Here is a 17,930-nt window from a genome sequence, read left to right as displayed (position 1 = left end):
TAATTGCGCGCGAGATATAGATATGAAACGTAACAGCGCTCGTGCAGCATTCTCTTCCGCATAAAAGTCATAATTTCCCTTACTTTTTCGTACTCGGCGACGCCTCGATATATTTACATGTCTCTTTTTCCCCCCCGAAATTCGTCTAATTGTTACGATGTTGATGCGCTGCAAAAACCTCGCGAGTTGAAAGTCGCCCGACCGATCGCAAACACGCGTAACACGCGCCGTAATTTCCATCCTCCGCGAAACAATTTACTTTCTCCACGTCTAACTATCGTTAAAACGAATTCTCTCGGAGAGGCGATTACCTCATTTTTAATAGTGCCGCACCGAGACAACTTCCGGAACCAGATTCCGGAAGTGCTCGCGAGAGGAAAGCTCCGTCCGATTTCTATAGCAATTCCTTCAGTATTCCGTTAATAATCGCGAATTGCTGGCTCGTCGATAGAAACCCGCGCGCCTCTTGACTCTCGTTTGATCCTCGACGACTTCGATTTCTCCGTCGGCTGCGTATCATCGCCTATCCGTTTCCCCACTCCCGCCAGTCCGAGGTCGCAACGTCCGCGACGGCGATGATACACGCAACGACGAACTTTGACCCGCCCGATCGACTGAACACGTGGCATCGTTTGTGGCGCGCTTGCATGCATATATCTAGCGCGTGCAATCGGCGCGCTCACGCATGTCGAATGATACGTTCGTCTTCTTCGCTCTCACCTGACAAATGACCTTCGTCGACGATGGCTCGTTGCCAGGCGACAACGTAAGTCGCAACCCGCGATAGCTTCTCCAGAGCGCGGTGCGCCTCCTTCGGTAGAACACCGTCACTTATCCACTCCATCTCGTTTCGAGCGCGTTATCTCCCGCTTCTTCAAATAATACGCGCCATTGTGTCCGCGAGGAAACGCCACGGTGATGCGTCATTCCGATCGACACTTTCTTTACGACAGTCGTCGGTTATTCTTTTCACAGCGTGTCGCCGAGGATCTCAATCGTAAACAAATCTAGTCTTGCACGAAAATGTACGATATATGCGATGTCGCTTCTACATAGTATTATTTTATAATTGCGACGTCTATTGCATTGTGCGCGTATATCTGACGTCACTTTCGACACGATGCGTATTTTTAATGCGGAATTGGTGTTGTTAATTGTCGCCGTTGATTCCAAAGCTTACGGACGATCGTAGAAAACTTTTATGAGAATTTGAAAAATCTTTTATATGTAATACATTTTATACAAATACAGTGTGTGAATCACAAGTAGTTTGTAATAATTTTGTAGTGAATATAGATCACTGCTTTATAAATTTCCGACGTAACTTGCTGAATTTTTTGCTTTAGTTATAAGGAAATACATAAAAAACTTGATGTACTTTAAACATATAATATATTTATATGCTTGTGTACATGTTTCATATCTTTTATACAACAAAATATCTATGACAACAATACAGTTGAGAACGGTATACAATAATATTGTTAGTTCATTCACATAAATATGAGATGTAAGACAGCCTCGTTCCTTAAGATATAATCGTATTATGGCTGCTTAAAATACACAAGTATACGTTTCTTGATTACTCTGGTAACCAGTCTTTCGATATAGCATTTTTATTGTGTTGTCCAGTGTACAGTGGATTTTAATATAATAAAATTTGTTTCAAAAAATAAAATTTTTTGACAACCTTAATAAATTGTTCATCTAACAATATAAGACTAAATAATAAATCCTGATTTAATTATTGTAGAAGATAAAACGTTGAATTTTTGGATATTATTATTACATCTAAACTCGCAGCTATAATTCATGAACAAGCAAGTAACGAAAGTATTACACACGAGTACTTTCGGGTATTGCAAGAATTTGATAAAATAGGCCAATTAGTTCGCATCTTGCACAGATCGGCGAGCAAATGCTTTCGTAAAAATGTCAAAACAACTATCGTTTATTCTTTAATAAGAGGGAATATCCGTTAGTGAAAAAATATGCTATTTACACGTAAGATATCTAATTGTGCGTCGATTCATTAATTCGCCGTTTGGAGTGTATCAAAAATCTACTTAATGGAACGATGAAAAATGATTTTATGCTGCAATTATTTACAGATTTTTCTCCATGTACGAAGGATTATGTGTGTATGTGTAGGTATTTATATGTGCGCACCGTTATTTTTTTTTCATGAAACAATGTAAACATGTGACAAGTATTAAGTATCGAGATAATGCCATTTTGCAGTGGACATCATTAATGGCAAGCATAAAATGGCAGTAGAGATTTGTGGCAAGTAAAATATCGTGTCCTGCGTATTCGAGAGTGATGATGAATAATAACGTGTTTCATTTAAACAAGTGCTTAAATATTAATTGTATCATTACAAGGACACGCGCGAATTTCAGCCCTGATTAACCATCGAGTTTCGGTAACAACGAGAAACACTTAAGGAATAAAATTGAGAGGGGCGAGTGGCAGCACATATGAATGTTGGTAGATAATTTGATTTTTTTTTTATCAAAGGGGAAATTTACTTTGGACAATCGGTTTTGCTGCCCTTGTATAACTATTAGACACTATGCAGACCTTCATATTTTTATATCCGTGCGATCAATTTTATGCAATAAGTGCTTAAGTACTTAAACCTTAATCCTGAAATATTCAATCAATCTACACTGTTAAAGTAATCAACGTATAAAAATTAAATATTTTTTAAATATAATCTCACTATTTGCCGGTGTTTATTGTCTAAAGTTAATTGTGCGATCGAGAAACAATAAACAGAGCGAACGATAACGGATTTGCTTTGGGTATCGATCACATCGCGGAATTTATACGTATCCAGTTTTAAATTAAGTTTTAATACTATTGACCAAGATTTTTTTTGGAATTAAACACAATCGAAAACAAGAGATTCTAGATAAGTTCAGCATCAACAGCATCATCTAGATTCTTTACAGAATATTCGATCAAACACGGCACACTGTCTTACACTAATAAATGCACACCATACATGTGTATATATAAAGCGTTGTGTTTAGATTATACAAATTTATTTATTTTTTCATAATAAAATATCCAATTCTCTATTTATACTACTTCGCGTGGAGAACAATCCAACTCCACGCGAGACGAGTGTCCTGCGCCTTCAGCCAACCTCTAGCAAACATGAATACGCGACACACATGATACACATCGATTCCTTGTATCTTTATATTAATTTGACATATATATATCCACCTGACTTTCGCGACCGGGCTTTTCTTTAACGTCGTCTAGTCTCTCTGGACGGTGCTTGTGGCACAGACCTGAGCGATTTAGCGTATCATGCCTCTCTTTGCCGAACGTTGATATGCTACTTGAATGTGCCGAACGATCGCTCAGTCATGATAATTATATTACCTCTAAATATTTGCAATACCGCAGTTTTACACATGGAATGTATGTAAATAGTATAATTAGCGTTTCTTCCGACAAATTTATCGCAAGCCCGATTCTTTCCGTTTAGTAATATTAAATAATTCAAGAATGGAGCTTGGACATCGTAGAAATGATTATTGAAGCATTTTTTGGTTATAAGTGTAGTTAATCCGAGAGAGCTGAAGCTTTTAGTGCCAATAAGCGTACATCGTTAATCCTTATCTGTCGAATGTTAATTACTCTAGGAATAACGATGTCTTTGCTCTCGTTTTTATATTGAGTGATCCGATTGGCACGCACTTGCGTGCATTTTAAATAAATACTTTCGAAAGTGCATATAAATTGGTGTACAATGTATTAACGTACAAACAATTCGATTTTTTGCTAGACTCGTTAAAAGATTCTTTCCGGCAAGCAAATTACGATAATGAGTTTGGTATATAATATATTTAAATGTCTTTAAAAGAAAAACAATTTATCCTTGTTTAAAAATTACCGACTTTTAAATTCGACGATTTGCCTGATGAAAACGACCTCTTAACAAAACTGACCGAAATGGTTGGCTTTTGATCCGCATATTTATGTCTAAATGACGGTTGAGATTTTTTTCGTTTCCTACGCAATTGAAGGTCTCACTTGCCGTAGGCTCGTATCACGTTTCTTAAGGGCATACGAATAGAAATAGTAGAAAAATTAGCCGTAATAGGATCACAGCTGAACGCACGGTTGAATTTCGGCTCACTTTGTTTGGCTCATTTTCAACGAGCGAAGGTTAACTTGCAAGATTCATTTCCGCAAAATATTTGATAAGCCAATCACACACGCTTTTCGCGTTTATTTTCACCCAATGAATGTTGAACTTTATCATTTCTAAACTTTGCTGCAGCGTGCGATTACCGCTACGAATGTCACGCTGCTTGAAGAATTCCAAGACCTAAAAGAGAAAAAAAGATTACAAGATATTTTTCGTCGCAGCATAACTTTAAAGAAATCAATTACAATTGTGCAATTACTTTCATGAAATTTACTTTAAAAAATAATAACTTCTCCTTACTTCGTGATAATCGTATTCCGTGATGAAGTAGTCAGGAACAACGTTAAGTAAGAGATTGCTTATCGAGTACGATTCGTTTACATATAAAGCCTCAATTTCCGGCCAGTAAGCTTTAATGTGACGCCAAGCAAGATAATGTCCGTGTGAATTGGCAGCAACCGATGCTAAGACAGTATTAACCTCTTGCGCTTTAAACAGATTGCGATCCAGCGAAAATTGAAGGTAACGTTTAAGCAACCAGGGATCCATCGTCGCACCTAGGGCTTGTAACATTAATAGCTTTTCACTCTGGATTTGCGTTTTAAGATAAACTTGCCAGCAATGCTGCCAGTCAGTCTCATCTCCGAATTTGATGCCTACAAGCACATTTGCATTACAAAATATTTTACTTTGCGTTTCTCTAATTAATTAGAAATTGTAATTTCTAACAAATCTGTAACAAAAATCTGTAACAAATATTTTATATGCATAAGTATTGTTTCTTTACCTGCCATATAAACGATGTCTCGTATATTGGGTGCGATACGTTTGTTTTTCGATTTCCAATCTTGAAAGAGATCCCTTGCAGACTTTACCACATTATCTATTTCTAATTCGATAGCAGACTTCAGTACTGAGATTCTCAATAATCTGCATAAAATAACAAAACAACTTAAAATGATATACTTCGTTCGTTGTTAGCTATTGGACATCTGACAAAAGGGAAATATTTTAATGCAGTACTAACTTTTTCAAATGAGATCCTTCATCTGTCCAGCCAATGTATCTTGTAATCGGAACCAACAATTGTTTAAAGAATGAGATATACTTCTTATATCCTTCACTTTCGGCCAGTCTGTCTTTCCAAACGTTCAAATATCGAAGCGCGGTCTTCCATGGCGCATAATCCCTTTCGTTTACAAGATAAAGCGAAAGTTCCAGTGGGACCGACGAATCCAGCTCGCCTGCATCGCAAAGCGCAAACGCATCATCGATGAGACTCGCCCGATCCGCCGAACTGAACCTGGTGTGGTTCTTCATCAAAGTTTTGATGATTGATGTCCACATCTCCTTCGGATAGTTTACTCGATAAAAGCCAGTTTGGTTGATGTTGCATTTGACGAAATCAACGTCGCTCGATATATCGAAAGTCGCTAAGTAGAAACATGAAATATCTTAATATCTTAGCATTTGCAGAACAGAGATGTGATAAACGTTTTATATTAAAAAGACAAATAAGTTTCAATATGATTACCATTTGTCATATTCATCCACACCTCCATAGGAGGTTCCAATGGGTCATCCTTGTCTGTGTAACAGGTCAACGGGATGTACCACTTGTAATCAAAGGGTGACTTGGGCTGGGAAATGTTTAGTCCGTCTTCTCGCAGCGAAGCAAGAAATCTTTTCTGGGTCGCAGTGATGGTACTATCCTCACGGATGATGGTAACAAGTGGGAAGCCCATTTGTTGTATCCAAGTGTTCATTATGGTCTGCCGAAATATTTTAATTTTACTAAAATGTACGCTCAGCGAAAACGCGAAGAATAATTAATCTTCCTATATATTGAACTTACTTTAACGTCAAGCTCTGAACTAAGGGACGTATTTCTGGAATGTTTTGTGAGAACATCCCACAGATCATTAGTCTCCGTATTTCCGAACGCGTACTGATTTAGATATTCGTTTAATCCGCTTTTAAAAACCGTTTCGCATAAAACTACTTCCAGCATGTAAAGGATGGAAGCGCCTTTGAAGTAGCTGACCGTATCGAATATGCTCTCTATCTCGACGGGGTTTTCAACGGGCACGCTTACTGGATGGCTGTTGGCTAACGCATCGAGCTCGAGCGCTCGTTGCGTTTTGTGTAATATAAATAAATCCATCATGCCCCACTCGGGAAAAATATGATTCACGCCTTTGTATTCGAAGAACGTCGCAGCACCCTCATTCAGCCACAGATCATTCCACCATTTCATTGTGACGAGATTGCCGAACCATTGATGAGCCAATTCGTGAGCCATAATAACAGCTATGTATTCCTGTATATTGGTTGGTGTTTCTTGTGGGTCGTATGTTAAAGAAGATTCTCGAATAATAATTAGGCCCCAATTTTCCATAGCGACAGGTTCGAAATCAGGAATCGCTATTATATCTAAGCAAAAGGAAAATATGTGTCTTGTAAAATATTATTTATTAAAACAAAGTAATGTTTCTCTCTCTCTAATGTTTCTTTAATAACTATAATAACGATATTGGTTTTAAAACGTCTTAAGAAGCTTTAAAACCGATATTATTATTAACCGATATCTTTAATAATTATGCTTTATTTATTTATACCTTGCTTTGGCAAAGGGTAAGATATGCCGAAGAAAGATTCAAAGTAATCCATAATACGAGCAGCAGTGATCATGGCATAATTCATACGCGGAAGCATATGCGATGAGGCATACACACTTACAGATGTATTTCTCTTTGTTAGTTCAAAAATCCTTTTAAAATCGCATACCACAAAAGCAACCAAGTATGTCGACATGTCTACGGATTCTTGAAAGTCGTCACGTAGCTGAAAAGTAACATTATTCTGGATCAGATTGATACAAATGTAGTCACTCGCAGATAATATCATAATTGCAATAATGTGATTTGACTCACTATCGGCATAGTAAACAAGCTAGTGATACTCTCAAAATGCAAAGCCATTACATTTTCAATTGAATAAATAACGAACATGCATAACTTACGAGATTTGTGCCCAAATAAAATCCTGCCTCCTCGGTGTTTATTGCGGGCATATTGCAAAACGCAATGTGAAATCTATCTCTGTATATTGATATCTTAAATTTGGCTTTAAATCGTGGCTCATCGAAACATGGAAAGGCCATGCGCGCGTATGTTGGTTCGAAATGAGTCGTCGCCAAATATCTAAAAATTACAGACAATTTGAAAGTTTGAAAATTTAGCTTTACTAGCAACGAATAAAATATGTATTTGTTAGAAATTAATAATCATTTTAAAGTTACCTGTAATCTCCTTCAGGAGTGGTGTAACTGCTGAAATAGAATCCTTTAAGATCAGTAGAATTCAACGTCGAATTAAAACTCAGAAATAGCGTGTAATTATTTCTTTTTTGAAACGTTGTATCCTCCAGTTCTAAATACAGCTGCTCGCGTTTTGGATATTCGAGCAACTTCGCAATTTTCAGCTCTTCTTGGCCTTCTTTGACTATCTGAAAATTAATTCTCGAAAATTAAATAAAAACGCGCATTTGGTAATTAAAACTTTCATGCATGATCATAGCTTTTAGATGTTACTTACTTGTTCTTTTATTGTCAAGTTTTTACTATGGAAGACAATAAATTTAGGTTTCTTCATCGACGTAGAATTCGATTGTGACTCGTCCTATAATACAAATAAAAATAAATAATAAAATACACACAAAAAGAGGATATATTTTTTTGAATAAAATTTCTTTAAAATTTACCTCTAAATTCTAAGGTGGTAAGATTTGGATGCATGGTAATATTGTACCTAGTAGGATGTGCGAAGGCAGGTAACCTCATGTTATCCCATGGAAATATCTAAAAAAAATTTTCATTGTATTCGACTATCTTGAGTGGGCTATTATAAAATATGTATAACTAATTATTGTATAATTTTATTTACTAATTTTTCATTATGCTATATTATATGTATATTTGTCTTATTTTAGCCAAACTTTAGTATTTTGACTTTTAATTTCTACTTTTCTCATAGATAAACAAACTTTATCCTAATTTTTTACATTACTAAACACATTTACCAAGCACTATTAATTTATTTATTAATATATAATTTCTAAATAGTATAATTATCTTTTAATTAAAGAAGTATACTGTTTAATTTAACTCCAATAAGGCAACTTTTGAAAAACAAATAATTATTCTTTTTTTTTTCTTTGATGTTATTAGAAAAGAAGGTGGTAATATGACTCTCCACATTTATATTTTGTACTTTGTTAATAATCAACATCTATATTGGCAAATATTGCTGTTGTTTAGTTTGTATAAATCAAAATATGTACAGCCAAAAAAATATTAAATAAAAGAAACACTCAAGTGTACATACATTCGTGTGACAGTTCAGGTTTAAAAAAAATGAGGAAATGTGTATAATTAAAAGATAAGATATATTTTGAGAAAGTTTCAAAGTGTTCAAAAGTAAAGATATCTTGTAACAAATATCTATTGGCATATTAGCGCCATTGCATAATGGTGGACTATTAAATAGCTAATTTGATAAATAATTAGAACTCATCACCTAATAACGGAAATATTTCAAATGGTCATACCTACAAGAGTCATAATATCGCCTTCTTCTTTAATATTATTAATGTTTTTACTTGTGTAACATGCATCCAAACCTCTCCATTCTCCATCCGAGGCACGGCGTCCTTTTCATCATCCATAAGTCTTGAATCATCTTCAGGACAACTGCAGCCTAAAAAAAAGAAATAAAATGTGTGTTTAAAAATGCAAAATAAACGTGAAAAATGTGATTATTACGCAGAAATTAAATTTATGTGATATTTAAATGTGCAATTTAATATTTATGACATATGAGAATAATGACACTCGCTTAAAATGGAGATGCGATATTTAAATACCAGTTCGCAGAGGCGCCAAGGCGATGATAAGTGATGTAACAAGGAGTACCATACAGCAGATACAAAGGACGCAGTAAGTCTTTCTCTCAGAACACCTAACGACTTCATTTGCGCGCTCATAAAAGTTACGTCTGTGCAATCCTGCACTGCTATCTCCTGAAACAAAGAGAAACTCTTTTGTAGAAAAATTAGCTCCAATATCTCGTAATGGTGTATAAATTTTGCTATAAATTTTGTCGTAATTGTTGCGTAATTTATAGTTAATTAGTGCAATTAATTTTAACTGATTACATAAATTTCGTGAAAAGCTTATTAATATGTAATTTAATCTATAATTATTACATAAATGTCATATCTAATTAATATTGTATTATTATTATTATATTATTATTATATTAATAGATAATGTAATCAAATTTCACTCTTTATCGATTTTGTCTCTTTTTCATTTACATAATAAGTCAAAATAACAACCAAAATAATCATAAAATAAAGAGATAAGGAATTTTTAATATAAATATTTAACTCTTTAGTTATACTCTATAAATTTGAATCTAAAAATGAAATTTTATTGATTTGCAAAGTTGTATTTATAATTGTTATTATTAGTAATTATTCACTATCTTTTAATGATATCGATTAAAAGGAGGGAGGGAGTACTCTCATTAATCGGAATCATAATATTATTACTGAAAGATGGGGCATATGTTACTGATTGGTGTAGTTATAAGTATACCATTGAAATTAAAATTATTCAATATTTTACTAAATAACATATAAATTTTAATTAGAAATTAGATTTCCAATTTTTAATTATTTTATACACACACAAAAGAATAATTATACTTTTATTTGCCTATACTTAGCTTAATTTATAGATTATATTCAAGATTGTCACATACATATTTTATCTTGACATGTGCATAATAAAAAAAATTTGCTCTTCTTATAACTATACCCTTGGCCTGGATTTGCACGATTATGTAGAATAATCTGTGCACTTAACTTATGCAAAAAATGCAGTAAGGTTTTTAAACTCCAATTTTTTTATATTTATATTCATATTTAAGACGTAATTAAATATGATAAATCTTATAAGAAATAATAGGATTTAGCAAAAAAATATATATATTCTAGAAATTTTGTTTAGTAAATAAATGTAAGAAAATATTAAAAATAGAGTGAATTGATAAATCTATACATAATTAATGTACATAATATACATAATATACATAAGATACATAAATAAATGTAACACATAATTATATTGTAATAAAAAATATACCTTATTGTTTATTTTTAAAGCATTTTAATTTGTAATATTTTTGTTGACAGATTTGATTTTGAAGAAATTTTGAAAGAAATATACTAAGACATTAAGTAATTTTTAATTCACTTCACTGGCCTCTATGAAATTTTATTTTGGTTTCAACATAAATAATTTTAATTATTTTTCCAGTCCTAATACTTTTCTGTTGCAAAGGCTCTTGTGTGTTATAAGCTATACAAATACATTTTTTTAATCTTAGAATTTTTTTAGAGGTTTCTGCCTACATACAGTTAATACAGCTTTATTTTAATTAATTTATAATATTTTAATAAAAATAAAATAAAAATCTACAAAACTGTAAATCTGTTTTGAAAAAAGCTTACACCGTTTTTAAAATTTATGTAAATTATATGGCATGTATATATAATATTATTGTGTTTCGAAGTCACGCACATATATACATAGAAGCGTGTAATAAAGTCATCGAACAACATATTATTGACTCGTCGTACGTATCTATTTCCGCTGTCAGTAAAGAGACCTTAATAACAATAGCCGTCAGTGGGTTGCGATACAAGCGCGTGGACGAGAGAACGAAGTATGCACGTTTTAATTCGAAAGATCGGAGGAAGCTTTCGTTTTATTGATCGCACACACGTGCTTCATATTCTATTCGTAGTGCGCGGAGGGCTATAAGTGGGCCATCTAGCCGAGCTGTTCTTATGGAAAAGACATTGTTTAGATATAACAGATGGATGTCGAAGAAAGAGTCGAAGCACGCGATCGCATTTTAATCCCCCAGCCAGCCATTTGAAATGGAGAGAGCTCACCTGTCAGAAAAGCAACATCGTCCACATCCTGCTCGCTCATCGTGAACCGATTCGGCGGCGGTCTCCGATGAACGAGTTCCTTTACCTGACCGTCTTTCGAGGCATAGGAAACTTTTATGAGCGGCTCTCTCTGTTCAGCCAGTATTTGCGCGGACGCTTGATCGTCGCCTCGTAACTTTTCCCTTGACCGAGCTTTCGCCACTGTACTCGTCGTCTCAAGGTTGAAGCTTCAACAAGGGAGAATTTCGGTTTTGATAGACGGCGCTTGGAATTCGATTCACCGCGGAGCCGGCTCGCCTCTGCCGCCGCGGTCATTCGAGCCGTATCACTTGCAATCGACTCAAGCCTCTCTGTCATCCGCTACACGCAATTGTAGCAATTGTAGTTGGTTTGGGTCGCGTTTACCCTTTTTTTTTTTTATCAATGACTTTGACTAGGCTGCAATCGATAATTTCAATTTTCTATTGAATGCGTGAGAATATTTGAGATCCAAGGAGCAACACCAGATACTGAACACGAAAAGCGACGCGCGACATCAATCGGCGTCGCTCAATCGGCGTGAACGCGCTGACTCGTGCGTAACGTGGCGGACGCACCAAACACAGCCGGGACCAGGATTTTTTGCAACACCACCTTTTGCCAGCAGCACGACCGCAATCAACCCTGCCACGAGGAACCGTCAGTACGCGAAAAACCGCGAGCTTATGAAATCCGAACCGAGTAGCCCGACACCCTCGGTGAGTCTATAGCGCGCGGCATTCCTTGACATTTCATTGGCATTAAAAGCGTGGGATATAGCTACTGCGGAGTTAGGCAGAAATGGCGGCTTTCCAAACCCCCTGGTGGCAGACTGCTTTACGGGGGTGGTTTTGCCGGTCCTCGTCAGTCGGGGGTAGTTGGCATTACGGTGGCGCCATCCTTGATCTACGCTTTGCAACCCCTCCGTTGGTGGCCCATCGTGATATTGGTCTCAGTCGCGGAAGCAGTCAACCGAACAATGTAGGGGATTTATGGCTTTTCACTTTAGTTTGCTTTATATTATAAAGTTGCATTGAACAGGAACGTTTTTAATATTACATTTTTTCCTATTTATTCATACTTAATCGATAAAATATTGTTACCTTGATTTTATAGAACTAATGAAAAGTATTTAACTGCTATTTAAGAGAAAAGAAACTTGAGATATTTAAAAGCTCGATATAAAAAGTTTGTACTCAAAGCAAGATTCTATCTCTTTTTTATTACTCCTTTTTTGTTAAAATAAGAGGGTTTCCAAAAAATTAATAAATTTAACTCTATTACTTATTAAAGAAAATATATAATTCCATAAAATATTTTTTATTTTTTGTTATAAAATTAAGGTGTGTGTGTATGTGTGTGTGTGTTGACGTACATACGTACACGTAATAAAATTTTGCTAATTCTGTGATAATTTATATTTTAATGTACATCTTACGCTAAAACTTTAATTTTTAATTATTTATAATTTAAGGATCATTAATATTATAATTTTAAAAGTTATTTTTAAATTTTATTATATGTTAAACTATCGCATAATAAATTAATTTAATACTCTATATAAATTTAATTTTTTTTATAGCTTGGGTTAAACTGCGATAAATATTTATGTGTAAAATGTTATTTTTAAGCGTACAAATAAAGAGAAAATATAATGCAGCTATGTTCTACTATGAGATCTCGGACCCTTTTGACATCAGAATCTCTGGCGAATTCAGAATGGATCAGTTTATTCGAGGGGTACTATATCGATTTTCTTTTCTCCACCCAGCCCCTCTGACAATCAGATTACGTTCATTTACGAAATAACATTCGTGTTTCTATTAACAGAAGAAGTATTTTGGTGAGCTGTGCTGTGATATAATTCAGTACAAGTTTAAAAGATATTGAAAAACGTTGAACATTGAAGAGAGAGAAAGAGAGAGAAAGAGAGGGAGAAAGAAAGAAAGAGAGAAAGAGAGAGAGAGAGAGAGAGAGAGAGAGAGAGACAAAGAGTTAAAGTTTTAAAGAAGATATAACTGAGCAATACGTTTTCTATCGGCACAGAATTAATTTAATTTTGAAAAGGAGGACATAAGGGCAAGAATATTTGTTAAATTTAATTTTAGATAAAACTAAATTTATATTTTATGAATTAAATTTTGATAAAAAATGTTCTCAAAAATATCTACCAATAGACAAGATTTAAGAGCTAATAGTGCGCAGGCTAATTTTAACGAATATGGATAGAAAAAGAATATTTATAAATGGTTGAACTTTTGACCCTTTTGAACTTATGACCCTTTACATTTTGTCCTTGTTGTTACAGCAAGACTCTTTCAATTGTGAAAAAGATAGGCGTTTTATACATTATTCAGATATCTCGTGGTCGCAGTAAATCTTGCGCTACTTTAAAATATATGTCGTATCTGGTCAAACGAATTCCGACGCTGGGCGAAACGCATTGAAACATTCATGCGCGCTTTCCGACTGCAATATGTTCGTCGAAGTTATGTGTCTCAAAAGGATCGCCTAGTTATAAACGCTGACTTTTTTTCAATTTAATCTCGAAACGCGTACCATTAGTGGCCGGATCTTTCGGTAATCAGCTAAACACGCGGGTGTGATAAATTAAGAAAAGAAATTGAGATGTATTAAATTGCTACGAAGATCATAAATTTGCAAAGGGGAATTTCCCTCCGCCTGAGGCAATACCTATCTTTAGATTTTCTGAAGTTTGATTTGCATCGCAAGCGAGTCACGAAGGGCAACAATTTGCAATTTTTAAGTGTATGCTAATCTATGTGGTCACGCGAGAATCAAGGGAGCACTATCTCAAACATCTACCTAAGCAGTAATCACGTTTAGATGGAGTTTATTTGTAAATTTGAATAACATGAAGTCACAAGAATCTGAGCAGGACACAGTCTAAGTAAATATCTCAAATATATTGTACGGATCGATATAAATCCTGTACTCTTATGATAAAGACACGTGCACTTTGCTTTTTATTTGAAAACTTTTTTGCACACAAGAACCCTGCGCAGCCAATATAAAGTTTATAGTAATAGGCTTTTTATCTGTATTTTTATTAAAAATTATTTAGTTTATTAATTGTGTAACGTTATGCGCGTATTCTTTTGCATAATATAATTCACATACAAGTACAGTACATATCTTTACAATGTATAATAAAAATTTAACGAGATATAATAAAATGTTATACATACCTGAATCGCACGTTTTTCTTGCATGAGGTCTTAGCGGTACCTTTGCATCTATTTCTGTATGATCGGTAGATTCGTGTCGCCTAGACGTCCTGGACAAAGGCTCCAACTGAATATTCTCGCTGCTATCCTTTCCTGGGCTTCCTTTCGGCATTTTATTTCCACTTGTCTATTTCGTCTTTTACCCCGGCCGATCTTTTATTCGGCAAAGTCGGAGTTACGCGTGGAAGAAACTTTTTCCTTTGTTTTAGAAGTGTTTTGTTTGTCGAGTGACATGCTTCGAGTTTGCTGTTGATTGGCGTCTTACTAATTATCGCTACTTTATATCGTACACTTGAAAAATAAATGTCGGAGCCATAGACCTCCTGCCATCTTTAGACATCCCCATCTACCATCTTATGATGATATCGATCGCCCTTTTCCTATACTGGATGTAATGTCCATGTCGAAAATTATATCGAGCTACCTTCTTGGTAGTCGTAACTCGGTTAAGATTCTACGCGGCGAGTATACACTCGCACATACACGAGTATTTTACGTCGATAGAATTCGCATTGGTCCCGATATTACGATATGTTGCGTTTAATGGCATGAACGTTCAACTTTATTTGATCGCAGTAAAAGGTTTTCATATAAAAATGATCGACACATACTTACTCTGCGATCAAACTTGCCTTCTTCGAGGTAGAATGCACATCGGTTAGTAAAAAATTAATGGCATTTCAATGCTTTTTTCATACATAATCTCACGTTAATTCAAAGTAGAAAGATATACTCTGATGTCCCTATTCAAAAGTTTTCTCAATGAATCGAACATATGTGTCTTTGTATGATGCGAGGCTGAATAATTAAGTTAAGAAGCTCATAAGATGTATTTTTACAAATTATGAATAATCACTTAATCAGTCTTCTGTTTAATATCCCGTCGTTGATTAACTTTAAATATGACGATATGTTTTCCTTTGTCGAAAATCGCTGTACGTCTAACTGCAATTTACATCTGGAACATAATTAAATATTATATGTGATTATAATTTCCTTATTCATAAGTATAATAAGGCTGTGGTTCAAATATAATTATAGATAGTAAGAGTTATTCTTGTCAAGCTTCACTGTTGGATCAATACTTTCAGAACGAATATCTATTCATAATAAAAGAGTCAGAAATAATAAAGAGGAGAATATTTATAATAAAACATTTTATAAAGTGCTCTTTTGTATCTTTAATAAATTTTGCCTTTGTAACATTATAAAATAACACGTTTTCGTATATGCCTCGCAATAATTTTTATTAAAATAATTTGTGCATTTATAATTACATTTCTTTTGGTAGAAATATTAAAACGTTTATTGGAGCTCTGCCTAACATAAAATGATATTTACGAATCACTGCATGCTTAACATTTGATCGCATAATGAGCAAATAATGTAGAACGCAAGTTATATAGTATTTATTTGACTGAATATGCATACAAATAAAAAACGAGTTTACAAGAGTATTTGGAATTGTTAATTGTTATAATATATAGACGTACGTATCAATGTTCAAGGCCTATACGCGAAGCATAAAAGCAATCATACTTTAATTTATGCTAATTATTATGAACGATGCGTACGCAGCGGCAATGGCTTTCATTCGTCTTATTATGCGCGCGAAAGGAAATTTTCCTGTGCCTATGCCACAGGACTGTGTTACTATGCCATCTAAAATAATGTATAACATTTTGTTACAATTATTATAAAAAAAATTGCATTAAATTAAACGTTATGTTTCATTGATGATATTTTTCTTAATTTTTTCTCGTATCTAAATTTTTTTAAATTTACAATTAAAAACATTTTCTTTGCGATGTTATAAATAAAATAAAATTTGAAAATTTTGTTTTTTTTATTATTTATATACATATATTAATATTTTTGAAAAAAAAATAAATTTTGGATTATTGGACTAAATAAACAACAATAATGTTAATAGAATTTTATTACTTAATTAATATTGTATTTAAAAATATTACTTGAGTATTTTCTGTATCATACAATGAAACTAATTAAATGTATACAGATTTTTACTCGTATAAGTACTAGTATACTCATAATCAGAAAATAAATATAGAATATATTTATTTATTGTATTAAATCAATAATATATGTATAATTTGCACTTGTTATCCTTTATAATTAAATGTATGTTCAATACATTTTGTTAAAATCTTTTTTCACTACAAAATTTAATAGAAATGGAAAAACTAAAAAGAAACAAATTTAACGCCTAATCAAAATTTATTGAATGCTGCGTACACATTATTCAACCTCTGTGTGTGTACATGTGTGAAGAACATGCAATATACGAAGGGAGCACCTCATGACAGAACATTGACCCTACCCCGATCATTTGACGAGAACTACGGTTGAATGAAAATGCTAATGAGGGAAATCTTGTTATCTAATACGCATAAGGGAGAAATGCTGGAAATTCGGAGTCTACGATAACATTTTATTTACTTGATCAGTTGTTCTATCGTATCTACATAATTATTCAGCTTAATTTATATCACAGTTATTTGTATTTATGCATGCAATTCCGATTAACATTGAATTAGACTTGGATTATAGAGAAAGGAAACACTCTCACCTTTGTAAGCAATTCCACATCACTCAGCAATATATCCGGCATTTGTTTTTTTACGATCGCGGCTGATCACGGACGGTTGCTAATCGCGCATTTTTCATCGACGCAGTTCTCTTTCACTCGCGGTCCAGACATTCTCTTTCTCGACGCTGTCTACACATTTTTAATACCTCGTTGGTAATACGCACTCAGATAATTGGTTAAGCTCGCAGTTGCCGCATTGTCAGGGCTAAAGTTTCATCACGACAGCTCGGCAAGCTGACACTTTCATGGTCACCCCCGGAGGGTTGCGTCGCGGCGCTCCGTGCGCGATTTGTCCCTCGTTGCATCAACGATATACCCGCATCCGACGCGCATTGCCGTAGCCGTCAACGACTATCCGCGGGTCGTGCACGGCGGGCCGGGGGTTTTCCTCGGCGAGAGACTGACGATGTAAACAGCTGCACGGTGAGAATGCCACTGAGTAGAAGCGCTTTGAGATTGAGAGCGTGGCTGAATTTCCGGAGGGAGGCGCGCCAGTCAGGATCAGCCACAGGTTGTGCCCGTCTAGTTCACGCAGGCCGGGCATCTTGGCTGATCGTCGAGCGGCAAGGGTAGTGGTGGTGGCGTATGCACCCGAACGGGGGAGAAAGTCGGCGGGAAAGAGGGAGAGAAACGAGAGAAATCGATTTACTCAACATCTAGGACTCTTTGGCCCTTTCACAATTGTGAGCTAGGATTTGGCTCATCGGCGATCGCGATATTATACAATTGTCGATATTATCAAATCGAGATCGAATTCGCAAATCAAATTCATCCAATGTGTGCAAATGACAAACCCAAATCGTGCACACACATGCTTATGTTAATTTTAAATATATACATTTATTTAAAGCTGTCGTAA

The 17,930-nt window shown here is 34.7% G+C and overlaps 1 protein-coding gene across 1 annotated transcript; it reads right to left on the bottom strand.

The window, feature by feature from the left end:
- Positions 1-1,375: 1,375 nt before the first annotated feature.
- LOC105830011 (endoplasmic reticulum aminopeptidase 1) lies at positions 1,376-17,639 on the bottom strand. Its single transcript, XM_012669121.3, is given in 16 exon segments — positions 1,376-4,351; positions 4,472-4,827; positions 4,959-5,101; positions 5,199-5,604; positions 5,706-5,943; positions 6,027-6,604; positions 6,790-7,015; positions 7,194-7,374; positions 7,473-7,678; positions 7,768-7,812; positions 7,814-7,851; positions 7,934-8,030; positions 8,831-8,928; positions 9,095-9,250; positions 14,422-15,418; positions 17,051-17,639. Coding segments are annotated over 15 exon segments (3,081 nt in total). The 5' UTR covers positions 14,573-15,418; positions 17,051-17,639; the 3' UTR covers positions 1,376-4,189.
- Positions 17,640-17,930: the final 291 nt, after the last annotated feature.

This window comes from Monomorium pharaonis, chromosome 1 (assembly GCF_013373865.1).
Source record: "Monomorium pharaonis isolate MP-MQ-018 chromosome 1, ASM1337386v2, whole genome shotgun sequence".
Classification (NCBI taxonomy): Eukaryota; Metazoa; Arthropoda; class Insecta; order Hymenoptera; family Formicidae; genus Monomorium; species Monomorium pharaonis.
Note: the sequence above shows the minus strand (reverse complement) of the source record. Positions and strands in the feature narration are given on the sequence as shown.